Source organism: Moschus berezovskii, chromosome 26 (genome assembly GCF_049115385.1).
Source record: "Moschus berezovskii isolate FMDL1 chromosome 26, NW_MosBer_1.0, whole genome shotgun sequence".
NCBI classification, from domain to species: Eukaryota; Metazoa; Chordata; class Mammalia; order Artiodactyla; family Moschidae; genus Moschus; species Moschus berezovskii.
Genome location: NC_142485.1, coordinates 48,905,486 through 48,920,762, shown reverse-complemented (window position 1 = coordinate 48,920,762; position 15,277 = coordinate 48,905,486). Strand labels below are relative to the sequence as shown.

General features: G+C 41.0%; 1 protein-coding gene across 1 annotated transcript in view; it reads left to right on the top strand.

The window, feature by feature from the left end:
- Positions 1 to 3,445: 3,445 nt before the first annotated feature.
- Positions 3,446 to 15,277, top strand: part of LOC129537450 (diacylglycerol kinase kappa-like) — a 148,478-nt gene continuing 136,646 nt past the window's right edge. Inside the window, 1 exon segment of the mRNA XM_088832678.1 lies at positions 3,446 to 3,479. Coding sequence (XP_088688804.1) covers positions 3,446 to 3,479 — 34 coding nt within the window.

The following is a 15,277-nucleotide window of genomic DNA, read 5'->3' as shown; positions in this document are numbered from 1 at the left end:
TAATCAGAGAAACCTAGTCGATCTGATAACATGGACCACAGGCAAATGTGGCCCACTGGAGAAGGGAATGGCAAACCAGTTCAGTATACTTGCCTTGAGAACCCAGTGAACAGAATGAAAAGGCACAATGATAGGATACTGAATGAGGAATTCCTCAGGTCGGTAGGTGCCCAGTATGCTACTGGAGATCAGTGGAGAAGTAACTCCAGAAGGAATGAAGGGATGGAGCCAAAGCAAAACCAATACCCAGTTGTGGATGTGACTGGTGATAGAAGAAAGGTCTGATGCTGAAAAGGGCAATATTGCATAGGAACCTGGAATGTTAGGTCCATGAATCAAGACAAATTAGAAGTGGTCAAACAGGAGATGACAAATTTGAACGTAGACGTTCTATGAATCAGTGAACTAAAATGGACTGGAATGGGTGAATTAACTCAGATTACCATTATATCTACTACTGTGGGGAGGAATCCCATAGAAGAAATGGATTAGCCATCATGGTCAACAAGAATCCAAAATGCCGTACTTGGATGCAGTCTTACAAACGACAGAATGATTTCTGTTCGTTTCCAAGGCAACCATTCAATACTACAGTAATCCAAGCCTATGCCCCAACCAGTAATGCTGAAGAAGGCAAAGCTGAACGGTTCTATGAAGACCTACAAGACCTTTTAGAACTAACACCGAAAAAAGATGTCCTTTTCATTATAGGGGACTGGAATTCAAAGTAGGAAGTCAAGAAACACCTGGAGAAACAGGCAAGTTTTGCCTTGGAGCACGAAATGAAGCAAGGCAAAGGCTAATAGAGTTTTGTCAAGAGAATGCACTGGTCATAGCAAACCCCCTCTTCCAATAACACAAGAGAAGACTCTACATATGGACATCACCAGATGGTCAACACCAAAATCAGATTGATTACATTCTTTGCAGCCAAAGATGGAGAAGCTCCATACAGTTAGCAAAAAGAAGACCAGTAGCTGACTGTGGCTCAGATCATGAATTCCTTAATGTCAAATTCAGATTAAGTTAAGAAAGTAGGGAAAACCACTAGACCATTCAGATATGACCTAAAAGAAATCACTTATGATTATACAGTGGAAGTGAGAAATAAATTTAAGGGACTAGAACTGATATATAGAGTGTCTGATGAACCTTTGACGGAAGTTCGTGACATTGTACAGGAGACAGGGACCAAGATCATCCCTATGGAAAAGAAATGCAAAAAAGCAAAATGGCTGTCTGAGGAGGCCTTACAAATAGCCATGAAAAGAAGAGAAGCGAAAAGCAAAGGAGAAAAGGAAAGATATAAGCATCTGAATGCAGAGTTCCAAAGAATAGCAAGGAGAAATAAGAAAGCCTTTCTCAGTGATCAATGCAAAGAAATAGAGGGAAACAACAGACTAGGAAAAACAAGAGATCTCTTCAAGAAAATTAGAGATTCCAAGGGAACATTTCATGCAAAGATGGGCTCGATAAAGGACAGAAATGATATGGACCTAACAGAAGTAGAAGATATTAAGAAGAGGTGGCAAGAATATACAGAAGAACTGTACAAAAAAGATCTTCACGACCAAGATAGTCACGATAACGTGATCACTGACCTACAGCCAGACATCTTGGAATGTGAAGTCAAGTGGGCCTTAGAAAGAATCACTACGAACAAAACTAGTGGAGGGGATGGAATTCCAGTTGAACTATTTCAAATCTTGGAAGATGATTCTGTGAAAGTGCTGCACTCAATATGCCAGCAAATTTGGAAAACTCAGCAGGGGCCACAGGACTGGAAAAGGTCAGTCTTCATTCCAATCCCAAAGAAAGGCAATGCCAAAGAATGCTCAAACAACAGCACAATTGCCTCATCTCACATGCTAGTAAAGTCATGCTCAAAATTCTCCAAGCCAGGCTTCAGCAATATGTGAACCATGAATTTCCAGATGTTCAAGCAGGTTTTAGAAAAGGCAGAGGCACCAGAGATCAAATCGCCAACATCCGCTGGATCATGGAGAAAGCAAGAGAGTTCCAGAAAAACATCTATTTCTGCTTCATTGACTATGCCAAAGCTTTTGACTGTGTGGATCACAATAAACTGTGGAAAATTCTGACAGAGATGGGAATACCAGACCACCTGACCTGTTTCTTGAGAAACCTCTATGCAGGTCAGGAAGCAACAGTTAGAACTGGACATGGAACAAAAGACTGATTCCAAATAGGAAAAGGAGTACGTCAAGGTTGTATATGGTCACCCTGTTTATTTAACTTATATGCAGAGTTCATCATGAGGAATGCTGGTCTGGAAGAAGCACAAGCTGGAATGAAGACTGCTGGGAGAAATATCATTAACCTCAGATATGCAAATGACATAATTCTTTTGGAAGAAAGTGAAGAGGAACTCAAAAGCCTCTTAACGAAAGTGAAAGAGGAGAGTGAAAAGGTTGATTTGAAGCTCAACATTCAGAAAACAAAGATCATGCCATCTGGTCCCATCACTTCATGGGAAATAGACGGGGAAATAGTGGAAACAGTGACAGACTTTATATTTGGGGGTCCAAAATTACTGTGGATGCTGATTGAAGCCAGGAAATTAAAAGATGCTTACACCTTGGAAGGAAAGTTATGACCAACCTAGATAGCATATTAAAAAGCAGAGACATTACTTTGCTAACAAAGGTCCTGCTAGTCACGGCTATGATGTTTCCAGTGGTCATGTATGGATGAGAGAGTTGGACTTTGAAGAAGGCTGATCACAGAAGAATTGATGCTTTTGAATTGTGGTGATGGAGAAGATTCTTGAGAATCCCTTGTACTGCAAGAGATCCAACCAGTCCATTCTAAAGGAGATCAATCCTGGGTGTTCATTTTAAGGACTGATGCTAAAGCTGAAACTCCAATACTTCGGCCACCTCATGCGACAAGTTAACTCACTGGGAAAGACTCTGATGCGGGGAAGGATTGGGGACAGGAGGAGCAGCGGACGACAGAGAATGAGATGGTTGGATGGCATCACCGCCTCGATGGACATGAGTTTGAGTGAACTCCGGGTGTTGGTGATGGATAGGGAGGCCTGGCGTGCTGTGATTCATGGGGTGGCAGAGAGTCGGACACGACTGAGTGACTGAACTGAACTGAACTTCATTTTTATACTTTTTGAATTTCCAACATCCTGCTGTGTTATACTGTGAATAGAAAAAGAATCACTGTGACGTTAAGGTTTGTCAAAGCAGTTCTCAAGTGGGTTGGCCTTCACCTTCTTGTTGAGTTTGAAATATTATCTATACTATATGTGGCATTTGGGATCAAGTGGCAGCTGTTGGAGGGGCATAGAAATAAGCACGGCTGACAGGCATGCCGGGGAATACAATGAAAAGAGTGATGTACAAAAGCTAAACAAACATGTGAAATAAATATCTGAGGTTGGAAAGGAGTCAATCAAAATGATTCTAGCACAATGGACCCGAAGCGTCCTTATGAAACAGAGCAGCGTGAGCAATATTATAACACTAAGAATATTAGTGGAGGAGACATTTAACACTTCTTTGCTCTTATGTGTAATCTTATGGAAATAGTGTATTGACCTTGAGGCAAAAGACTGAGGATTCACCAAGTCTTGGGGTCTCTAAAGCTCATTGGAGTAGAAAAAACATAAAACATGTTCTTAATTACATTTTTCCATGTTAAGTGGTTGCTCTTACGTTCCTTAAGCCCCGCAAGAACCCCCAGTAGGAAAAGGGTGATCTTGAGCTGAAGTGACTAGAGGACCCTGAAGTGCTGAAATGGGATGAAAAGTGTTCATCCAGGGATGTAGGAGGCATGAGTGTTGAAGGGAGACATATAAGTCAAAGAATAATGGGCACTGAAGGAAAGTCTGAAGGTCATGAGCAGAAACACCGTGTCCCTGAATCACCAGTGCCCAGAATCAGAAATACAGAGGTGTCAGCAGTGGGTAAGTTGTATCATGGCCTCCCTCAGCCTCCACTAGCCAATGCTGTTGGGCGAAGTGGTACATTGTGATGTCTAAGACCCCAAGGCCACCATTGGCTGGTGTGTGCCTAGCTGACCAATCAGATTGAAGGGTGTGACTCCTCATTTTCCTGAGAAGTTACATATAGGAGGGTCAGAGGCAGAGATTCAGGGTTCGGCCACTTCGTGGGATCATAGTGACTAAAGGAATCAGGAATCCACAGAAGCCAAGAAGATTTGCAATGAGGTTTGCTTTAAGGATGAAAGGAAAAATGACCACCCGTTGTCAATGGAGATACAGAGGCAGTGTGAAGGTAAGATGACTCCATCTATGCTCCCCATGTTCTCCATTGACTTTGCTGCCCAAGACATCTACACTTCCCTTGCCTGGCGAAAAAGCCCTCATCAGCCCACATGCCTTTTTCATGAAATCTCCGTTTCAACTCAGTTGTTATAGTCTTTCCTCAAAACTAATACCCTTCACTTTTCTTTCCAGGCAAGAAATATGACCATGAGGGTCAGAAGACCTCTACAAGGGACTTTGAGAAAGAAAATCCGATCATGTTCCCCTCAGTCGAAGAAGGTGAAGAAAACAAGAAAACCAAACTGGTTTTTCTGTTCCTATGCACGTATGACACTGAATCAATGCCGAAAAAGGTACCAAAATATGAGGCAGAGTCCAAGAATGAGGCAAAATCGAAAGAGAAGATAAGCTCAGCCATCCCAGAATGACAGATCCTGGAGAAGTACAACCTGGACAGCCAGTAACTGAATACCAAAGGTCAGACAGTTTAGAATTGTTTCTCCAGAGGTCTGCTTTCTTACAAATGGCCAACCAGGAAAAGACTGATTCTCACAATAAAATAGTAAACTGATGGCTGCCATTAAAATAAACATCAAATCGTGAAAAAATTCTCTGTGTGTGTATGTGTGTGAAATTTCTGATGGGAAGGGAGGGGAGGGACAGAAGAGGTGGGCACCTGTTTAAGGAGAGGTGTGGAGTCCCAGGAGTGCTAACAAACCCGCAGGCCCCCAGTTAACCAGAGAATATAGGTCTGGACTGGGTCACTAATCTGCACTGAAGACGGATAACCCTGCTTAACAATTGATCTCAGCGGCAAGGGTTAGTGGTGTGGTGTTCCTCTCCTTGTTTGGGGTGTGGAATGACATTAGGGGTTAGATTGCCAGAACCCAAATGGGAAGAGAGTTCAATATGGGGATGGTCAATGTCATACTTCCCCTGAGAAAAGCAGGCAGAAATCACATCCTGGCCACCTACGTCATAATGGGCTTTGTTGCATCACTTGCCTATGCTGTCAGCTAAAGGTGCTGAGGAGGCACAAAATGCTGACAAAACTAAAACCCACAGCTTTCACTCCCAACGATTAAAATAAAGTTTCGAGGGAACAGACCAAATATCAATTAGGCCACTGTTATCTTAAGAAATTGGTGGGAGCAGTGTGTCCCCAAGGGCAGGCCAGAGGAGGTGACTCAATCCCGGTGCATACGACAAACAGGATCACCAAAGACAGATATTTTGGGGGGGGTGGGGGACACCATGCAGTTTGTGGGATCTTCGTTCCCTAACAGGGATTGAAAACTTTGTGTTTCCTTGTTAATTTTATGTTTAGTCAATCTATCCATAGGTGTGAGTGGGGTGTTAAAGTCTCCCCCTCTTACTGTTTTATTCTTAATTTTCCCTCTCATAATCATTAACATTTGTCTTACATATTGCGGTGCTCCTGTGTTGGGTGCATATATATTTATAACTGTTATAGCGTCTTTTGTATTGATTCTTTGATCATCATGTAGTGTCCTACTATGCCTCTTTTCACAGCCTTGGTTTTAAAGTCTATTTTTTCTGATATGAGTATTGCTACTCCTGCTTTCTTTTGGTCTCTATTTGCATGGAATATGTTTTTCCAGCCCTTCTCTTTCAGTCTGTATGTGTCCCTCATTTTGAGGTGGGTCCCTTGTAGACAACATATATAGGGGTCTTGTTTTTGCATCCATTCAGCCAGTCTTTGTCTTTTGGTTAGGGAATTCAACCCATTTACATTTAAGGTAATTATTGATAAGTATGATCCCGTTGCCATTTACTTTATTGTTTTGTTTTCGGGTTTATACCCCCTTTCTCTGCTTCCTGTCTAGAGAATGTCCTTTAGCACTTGTTGGAGAGCTGGTTTGGTGATGCTGAATTCTCTCAGCTTTTGCTTGTGTGTAAATCTTTGGATTTCTCCTTCATATTTGAATGAGATCCTTGCTGGGTACAGTAATCTGGGCTGTAGGCAATCTTCTTTCATCACTGTAAGTTTCCAGTGCCCTTCTCTGCTGGCCTGAAGAGTTGCTATTGAAAGATCAGCTGTTATTCTTGTGGGAATCCCCTTGTGTGTTATCTGGTGTTTTCCCCTTGCTGCTTTTAATATTTGTTCTTTGTCTTAGAGCTTTCTTAATTTTGTTAATATGTGTCTTGGGGTGTTTTACCTTGGTTTTTTCCTGTTTGGGACTCTCCAGGTTTATTGGTCTTGGGTGATTATCTCCTTCCCCATTTTAGGGAACTTTTCAACTATCATCTACTTAAGTATTTTCTCATGGTTTTTCCTATTGTCTTCCTCTTCTGGGACTCCTGTGGTTCGAATGCTGGGGCGTTTAACATTGTCACAGAGGTCTCTGAGATTGTCCTCATTTCTTTTAATTCGTTTTTCTTTTTTCCTCTCTGTTTCATTTATTTCTACCATTCTATCTTCTATCTCACTTATCCTATCTTCTGCTTCATTTATTCTACTGTTGGTTCCCTCCAGAGTGTTTCGGATCCCATCTATTGCATTATTACATATGTATTGACTCTTTTTTATTTCTTGTAGGTGCTTGTTAAATCTTTCTTGCATCTTTTTGATCCTTGTTTCCAGGCTATTTATCTGTAACTGCATTTTGTTTTCAAGACTTTTTATCATTTTCATTATCATTATTCAGAATTCTTTATCAAGTAGATTACCCATCTCTTCCCCTTTTTTTGGGCTGGTGGGCCTTTATTTATCTCTATGTGAAGAGTTTGCAGAGGCAACCACACTTTTGCTATCTAATAAAGCAAGGCAGAGGAAACCTGTTGAAATTACACAAGATGCTGGCTGTTTCCCCATAACAATGCCAGGTCATGGACTAACCCACTTTTACTGCCTACTCCAGCCCCTCTTATTTCATAGAACACCCCTTCCCACAAATATGGCAAAGGCTTCCATGGCTGAGAAGAATATACATGTGCCATGAGTGGAGCCAACTCATATCTGGCCTACATATGAACATGTTGAAAGCAGCCATTACCAGTCATCAACAGTATCAAAAGGCAAAATGATAGGATACTGAATGAGGAATTCCCCAGGTCGGTAGGTGCCCAGTATGCTACTGGAGATCAGTGGAGAAATAAATCCAGAAAGAAAGAAGTGATGTAGCCAAAGCCAAACTAATACCCATTTGTGGATGTGGCTGGTGATAGAAGCAAGGTCCAATGATGTAAAGAGCAATATTGCATAGGAACCTGGAATGTTAGGTCTATGAATCAAGGCAAATTGAAAGTGGTCAAACAGGAGATGACAAGAGTGATTGTAGACATTCTAGAAATCAGCGAATTAAAATGGACTGGAATGGGTGAATTTAATTCAGATGACCATTATATCTACTACTGTGGGCAGGAATCCCTTAGAAGAAATGGAGTAGCCATCATGGTCAACAAAAGAATACATAATGCAGTACCTGGAGGCAATCTTAAAAACATCAGAATTATTTCTGTTCGTTTCCCTGGCAAACGATTCAATATTACAGTAATCCAAGTCGATGACCCAACCAGTAATGCTGAAGAAGCTGAAATTGTATGGTTCTATGAAGACCTACAAGACCTTTTAGAACTAACACCCAAAAAAGGTGTCCTTTTCATTGTAGGGGACTGGATTGCAAAAGTAGGAAGTCTAGAAACACCTGGAGTAACAGGCAAATTTGGCCTTGGTGCACGAAATGAAGCAGGGCAAAGCTAATAGAGTTTTGCCAAGAGAATTCACTGGGCATAGCAAACACCCTCTTCCAACAACACAAAAGAAGACTCTACACATGGACATCACCAGATGGTCAACACTGAAATCAGACTGAATATATTCTTTGCAGCCAAAGTTGGAGAAGTTCGATACAGATAGCAAAAACAAGACGAGGAGCTGACTGTGGCTCAGATCATGAACTCCTTACTGCCAAATTCAGATTTCAATTGAAGAAAGTAGGGAAAACCACTAGACCATTCAGATATGACCTAAATCAAATCCCTTATGATTATACAGTGAAAGTGAGAAATAGATTTAAGGGACTGGATCTGATAGATCGAGTGCCTGAAGAACTCTGGACAGAGGTTCGTGACATTGTATAGGAGACAGAAACCAAGACCATCCCCATGGAAAAGAAAAGCAAAAAAGCAGAATGGCTGTCTGAGGAGGTCTTACAATTACCTGTGAAAAGAAGATAAGCAAAAAGCAAAGGAGAAAAGGAAAGATATAAGCATCTGAATACAGAGTTGCAAAGAATATCAAGGAGAGATAAGAAAGCCTTCCTCAGTGATCAATGCAATGAAATAGAGGAAAAAGCAGAAGAGGAAAAACAAGACATCTCTTCAAGAAAATTAGAGATATCAAGGGTACATTTCATGCAAAGATAGGATCGATAAAGAACAGAAATGTTATGGACCTAACAGAAGCAGAAAATATTAAGAAGAGGTGGCAAGAATACACAGAAGAACTGTACAAAAAAGATCTTCACGACCGAGATAATCATGATGGAGTGATCTCTCACCTGGAGCCAGACATCCTGGAATGTGAAGTCAAGTGGGCCATAGAAAGCATCATTACGAACAAAGCTAGTGTAGGTGATGGAATTCCAATTGAGCTATTTCAAATCTTGAAAGATGATGCTGTGAAAGTGCTGCACTCTATATGCCAGCAAATTTGGAAAACTCAGCAGTAGCCACGGGACTGGAAAAGGTCAGTCTTCATCCCAATCCCAAAGAAAGGAAATGCCAAAGAATGCTCAAACTACCACACAATTGCACTCATCTCACATGCTATTAAAGTCATGCTCAAAATTCTCCATACCAGGCTTCATCAATATGTGAAGAGTGAACTTCCAGATATTCAAGCAGGGTTTAGAAAAGGCAGAATAAACAGAGATCAAATTGCCAACATCTGCTGTATCATGGAGAAAGCAAGACAGTTCCAGAAAGACATATTTCTGCTTCATTGACTATGCCAAAGCTTTTGACTGTGTGGATCACAATTAACTGTGGAAAATTCTGACAGAGATGGGAATACCAGACCATCTGACCTACCTCTTGAGAAACCTGTATGCAGGTCAGGAAGCAACAGTTCGAAGTGGACATGGAACAACAGACTGGTTCCAAATAGGAAAAGTGCGTCAAGGTTGTATATTGTCAGTTCAGTTCAGTTCAGTTCAGTTCAGTCGCTCAGTCGTGTCCGACTCTCCGTGACCCCATGAATCACAGCACGCCAGGCCTCCCTGTCCATCACCAACTCCCGGAGTACACTCAAACTCATGTCCACAGAGTCGGTGATGCCATCCAGCCATCTCATTCTCCGTCGTCCCCTTCTCCTCCCGGCCCCAACCTTTCCCATCATCAGAGTCTTTTCCAGTGAGTCAACTTGTCACATGAGGTGGCCAAAGTATTGCAGTTTCAGCTTTAGCATCAGTCCCTCCAATATTGTCACCTTGCTTATTAACTTATATGCAGAGTACAACATGAGGAACACTGGGAAGGAAAAAGCACAAGCTGGAATCAAGATTGCCGGGAGAAATATCAATAATCTCAGATATGCAGATGACACCACCCTTATGGTAGAAAATGAAGAGGAACTAAGGAGCCTCTTGATGAAAGTGAAAGAGGAGAGTGAAAATGGTGCCATGAAGCTCAACATTCAGAAAACAAAGATCATGCCATCTGGTCCCATCACTTCATGGGAAATAGATGTGGAAACAGTGGAAGCAGTCTCAGACTTTATTTTTGTGGGTTCGAAAATCAATGCAGATGATGATTGCAGATATGAAATTAAAAGACGCTTACTCCTTGGAAGGAATATTATGACCAACCTAGATAGCATATTAAAAAGCAGAGACATCACTTTGCCCACCAATGCCCGTCTAGTCAAGGCTATGGTTTTTCCCATGGTCATGTATGGATGTGAGAGTTGGACTGTGAAGAAAGCTGATCGCCGAAAAATTGATGCTTTTGAACTGTGGTGTTGGAGAAGACTCTTGAGAGACCCTTGGACTGCAAGGAAATCCAACCAGTCCATTCTGGAGATCAATCCTGTGTGTTCATTGGAAGGACTGATGCTAAAACTGAAACTACAATACTTTGGCCACCTCATACGACGAGTTGACTCACTGGAAGACTCTGATGCTTGGAGGAATTGGGGGCTGGGGGAGATGGGGACAACAGAGAATGAGATGTCTGGATGGCATCACCAGCTCGATGGACATGAGTTTTGGGGAACTCTGGGAGTTGGTGATGGACAGGGAGGCCTGGCGTGCTGTGATTCATGGGTCTCAAAGAGTCAGACACGGCTGAGCGACTGAACTGAACTGATGCCAGGTGGCACTGTGGGAGTGTCTGGAACTCTGACTGGTGTGCTGGGATGGTCCCAGTATGCACCCAAGCCTATATTGGGCACCCCTTCTTGTTCCAGCACTTCGTTTTTTGGGGAAAAATGTCCAATGCTGGAAGGGGATACAGCACACTCTTACATGAAATGGAATCAGCATGGACCTGAAACTCAGGGCTTCTGTACCATCAACTGGATTCTCAACCTAACTCTCCAAGAGGCAGGGTTGGCTACTGAGCACAGGATAAGTCCGGGCTCATACCTGGCACTGGTTCTGTCCCTTCTATCTCCAGCCCCACCTCTCACCAAAAGGAGAGTTGCCAATACACAAGAAGCAAAAATAATCCTGAACATAAAATTATGGAAATTGTCCAATAGGAAAAAGAAAACGAAAAACAAGTTCAAAAGGAGAACAGTTTAAGAGACTCTAGACAACATCAAGTATACTAACACTCACTTTATTGGGGTCGTAGAAGGAAAAGAGAACGAGAAAGGGGTCAAATATGTATATTTAACGTGCTGAAAGGGAAAATCTTGCAACCTATAATACTCTACCCAGCAAGATCATCATCCCGAATTGGAGAGAAGTTATTCTCAGACAAGCAAAAACTAAGAGCTTATCCATACTAAACCAACACGGAAGGAAATATTTAAGAATCTTCTCTAAGTGGAAAAAGAAGTAAAAATCTACAGAGAAGGAAAAAAACTCCAATCAGTACACACAAACACATAGTAAAGCCTCTGGATCAACCAATTAGATAATCTAGTACGAAAATTAAAAGACAAGAGAATTGCAATTTAAACGCTAACTACAATAAACACCCTATTACATCAATAGACAGAGCGTCCTGACAGAAAAGCAATGAGAAAACTGTAGTCTTACATGACAGATTAGAGTAGTTGAACATAGTAGATACCTACAGCATTTGTTGCTGTTCTTCAGTTACTAAGTTTTCTGATTCTTTTGAAACTCCATGGACTGTAGCCCTCAAGTTCCTCTGTCCATGGGATTTCCCAGACAAGAACACTGGAGTTTATTGCATTTCCTTTTCCAGGGGGTCTTGCTGACCCAGGGATCAAATCTGCATCTTCTGTGTTGCTGGCAGATTTTTACCTCTGAGCCACCCGGCATAGTCTATCCCAAAATAGCAGAATACACACCTTAAAGTGCACACAGGACAGTTTTTCAGGGATCATCAAATGCGAGGCCAAAAAACAAGTCTTAACACATTTAAGAAGACAGAAATTATATCAAGCACTTTTTCTGACCACAACGGTACAAAATAAGAAATCAATTAAGGTTAATATGTTGTAAACACAAACATATGGAGATGAAATAATATGCTACAAAACACAAATGAGCTAATGAAGAAATCAAAAAGCGAATCAGAAAATACTTTGAGACTAATAAAAACACAAACTTTCCAAAATCTATTGGATTTAGCAAAAGCAGTTCTAGGGGAAATTGTATCATGACAGATGCTTCACTCAAGGCGGGGGAGAAAACTATAATAAACAACCTAACTTACTATATAAATGAAGTAGAAAAAGAAGAATAAATAAAGCCCCAAATCCTCAGAATGAAGGCAATAATAAAGATCAGAGAGGACATTAATAAAATAGAGACTTCCCCTTTCCTAAAGTAAAAAAAAAAAAAAAAAAAAGTCAGTTAAGTGAAAAGATATTTTTTTTAAATATAAACAAAATTTGTAAGGGTGATGTGGACTTTCTTGAGTTTTACACATTCATAAGTGAATGGTCTGTATCTCGTGCCTTTGTTGGTTTTCTGAGAGCTGTAGTTTCTGGGAAATGAGCAGCTCTCATTCCTGTAACTCTTGTAGCCCAGTCATTCGTGTGCCTCCTTTATGAGGATTCAGTGCAGCTGTGGTGCTGTTATCCCTCCGATAGGAACTCTAACTCCGTGTAAAGCCCCAAAGATATGTTAATTATTTTTATTTTATATTGTACTATATTTTATTTACAGTGTTTTGTTTGTTTCAGGTGTATAGCAAAGTGATACAGTCATATAGCATATATATGAATTAACAAAAGCAGTTCCCGTCTTTTGATGGGGAGGTCGTGGTTTATAATATAAATGGCATTATTTTGATAGAGGGATAACTTAGGTATGGCAGTAGGTTTTTTATGGTTTTTTTTTTTTGCAGCTTGAGGCAGTTGCAAAATAACTTGAGGTAGCTTTTTGCAGCTGTGTATTCTATAGTATTTTTTTCATTTGGTGAAAATTTAACTGTTAATGTTTTTGGCATTGTGCTTTGTACCATTTATTAAATAAAAATAAATAAACAAACAAAAAAAGATGATACTTGTGTGTGTATGTGTGTGTGTGTGTGTGTGAATTTTCTGATGGGAAGGGAGGGGAGGGAGAGAAGAGGTGGGCACCTGAGTGGGGAGGGGTGTGGAGTCCCGGGAGATTGTGGAACAGACCCTCAGGCCCCCACTTAACCAGAGAGTAGAGGTCTGGACTGAGTCAGGAGTCTGCACTGAAGATGGATAACCCTGCTTAACAATTGTTCTCAGTAGCAAGTTTTAGTGGTGTGGTGCCACCGCCTTTGTTTGGGGTGTGGAATGACATTAGGGTCTAGATTGCCAGAACCCAGATGGGAAGAGGGTTCAACATGGGGATGGTGAATGTCATACTTCCCCTGAGAAAAGAAGGTAAAAATCGCCTCCTGGCCACCTATGTCATAAAGGGCTTTGTTGCATCACTCGCCTATGCTGTCAGCTAAAGGTGCTCAGGAGGCACAAAATGCTGATACAACTAAAACCCACAGCTAGTACTCCCAAAGATTATAATAATGTTTGGAGGGAACAGACCAAATATCATTTAGGCCACTGTTATCCTAAGAAATTGGTGGGAGCAGTGTGTTTCCAAGGGCAGAGCAGTGGAGATGGCCCAATCCAGGTGCATATGACAAACAGGATCACCACAGACAGATAATTTTTGGGGAGGGGGGCACCATGCAGTTTGTGGGATCTTCGTTCCCTAACAGGGATTTAAAACCTTTGTGTTTCCTTGTTAATTTTCTGTTTAGTCGACCTATCCATAGGTGTGAGTGGGGTATTAAAGTCTCCCACTCTTATTGTGTTATTGCTATTTTCCCCTTTCATACTTTTAAGTAGTTGTCTTACATATTGCAGTGCTCCTGTGTTGGGTGCATAAATATTGATAATTGTTATATCTTCTTCTTGGATTGATCCTTTGATCATTATGTAGTTTCCTTCTTTGTCTCTTTTCACAGCCTTTGTTTTAAAATCTATTTTTTCTGATATGAGTATTGCTACTCCTGCTTTCTTTTGGTCTCTATTTGCGTGGAATAACTTTCTCCAGCCCTTCATCTTCAGCCTGTATGTGTCCCTCGTTTTGAGGTGGGTCTCTTGTAGAGAACATAAATGGGGGTCTTGTTTTTGTATCCATTCAGCCAGCCTTTGTCTTTTGGTTGGGGCATTCAACCCATTTACGTTTAAGGTGATTATTGATAAGTATGATCACGTTGCCATTTTCTTTATTGCTTTAGGTTCGAGTTTATACACCCTTCCTGTGTTTCCTGTGTTTCCTCTCTAGAGAAGATCCTTTAGTATTTGTTGAAGAGCGGGTTTGGTGATGCTGAATTCTCTCAGCTTTTGCTTGTCTGTAAAGCTTTTGATTTCTCCTTCATATTTGAAAGGGACCCTTGCTCGCTATAGTAATCTGGGCTGTAGGTTACTTTCTTTCATCACTTTAAGTAGGTACTGCCATTCCCTCCTGGCCTGAAGAGTTTCTGTTGAAAGATCAGCTGTTATCCTTACAGGAATCCCCTTGTGTGTTATTTGTTGCTTTTCCCTTACTGCTTCTAATATTTATTCTTTGAGTTTGATCTTTGTTAATTTGATTAATATGTGTTTTGGAGTATTTCGCCTTGGGTTAATCCTGTTAGGGACTCTCTGGGTTTCTTGGACTTGGGTGATTATTTCCTTCCCCATTTTAGGGAATTTTTCAACTATTATCTCCTCAAGTATTCTCTCATGGTCTTTCTTTTTGTCTTCTTCTTCTGGGACTCCTATGATTCGAATGTTGGGGTGTTTACCATTGTCCCAGAGGTCTCTAATATTGTCCTCATTTCTTTTAATTAGTTTTTCTTTTTCCCTCTCTGTTTCATTTATTTCTAGAATTCTATCTTCTAGCTCACTTATCCTGTCTTCTGCCTCAGTTATTCTACAGTTTGTTCCCTCCAGAGTGTTTCTGATCTCATGTATTGCATTATTCATTGTATATTGACTTTTTTATTTCCTCTAAATCCTTATTAAAACTTTCTCGCCTCTTCTCAATTCTTTTCTCCAAGTTATTTATCTGTAACTCCAATTTGCTTTCCAGATTTTGAGTCATTTTCACTATTAAAATTCAAAATTCTTTATCAGGTCATTTCCCTATATCTTCCTTTTTGTTTGTGTTGGTGGGCATTCATCCTGTTCCTTTACTTGCTGGGTATTTCTCTGCCTCTTCATCTTACTTATACTGATGTGCTTTGGGTAACCTTTCTGTCTTCTGACAGTTTGTGGAGTTTTCTTAATTATGTAGTTTCCTCACTCTGTGTGGGGTTGGATGGGTGGCTTGTCAAGGTTCCCTGGTTAGGGAAGCTAGTGTCGGTGTTCTGGTGGGTGGAGCTGGATTT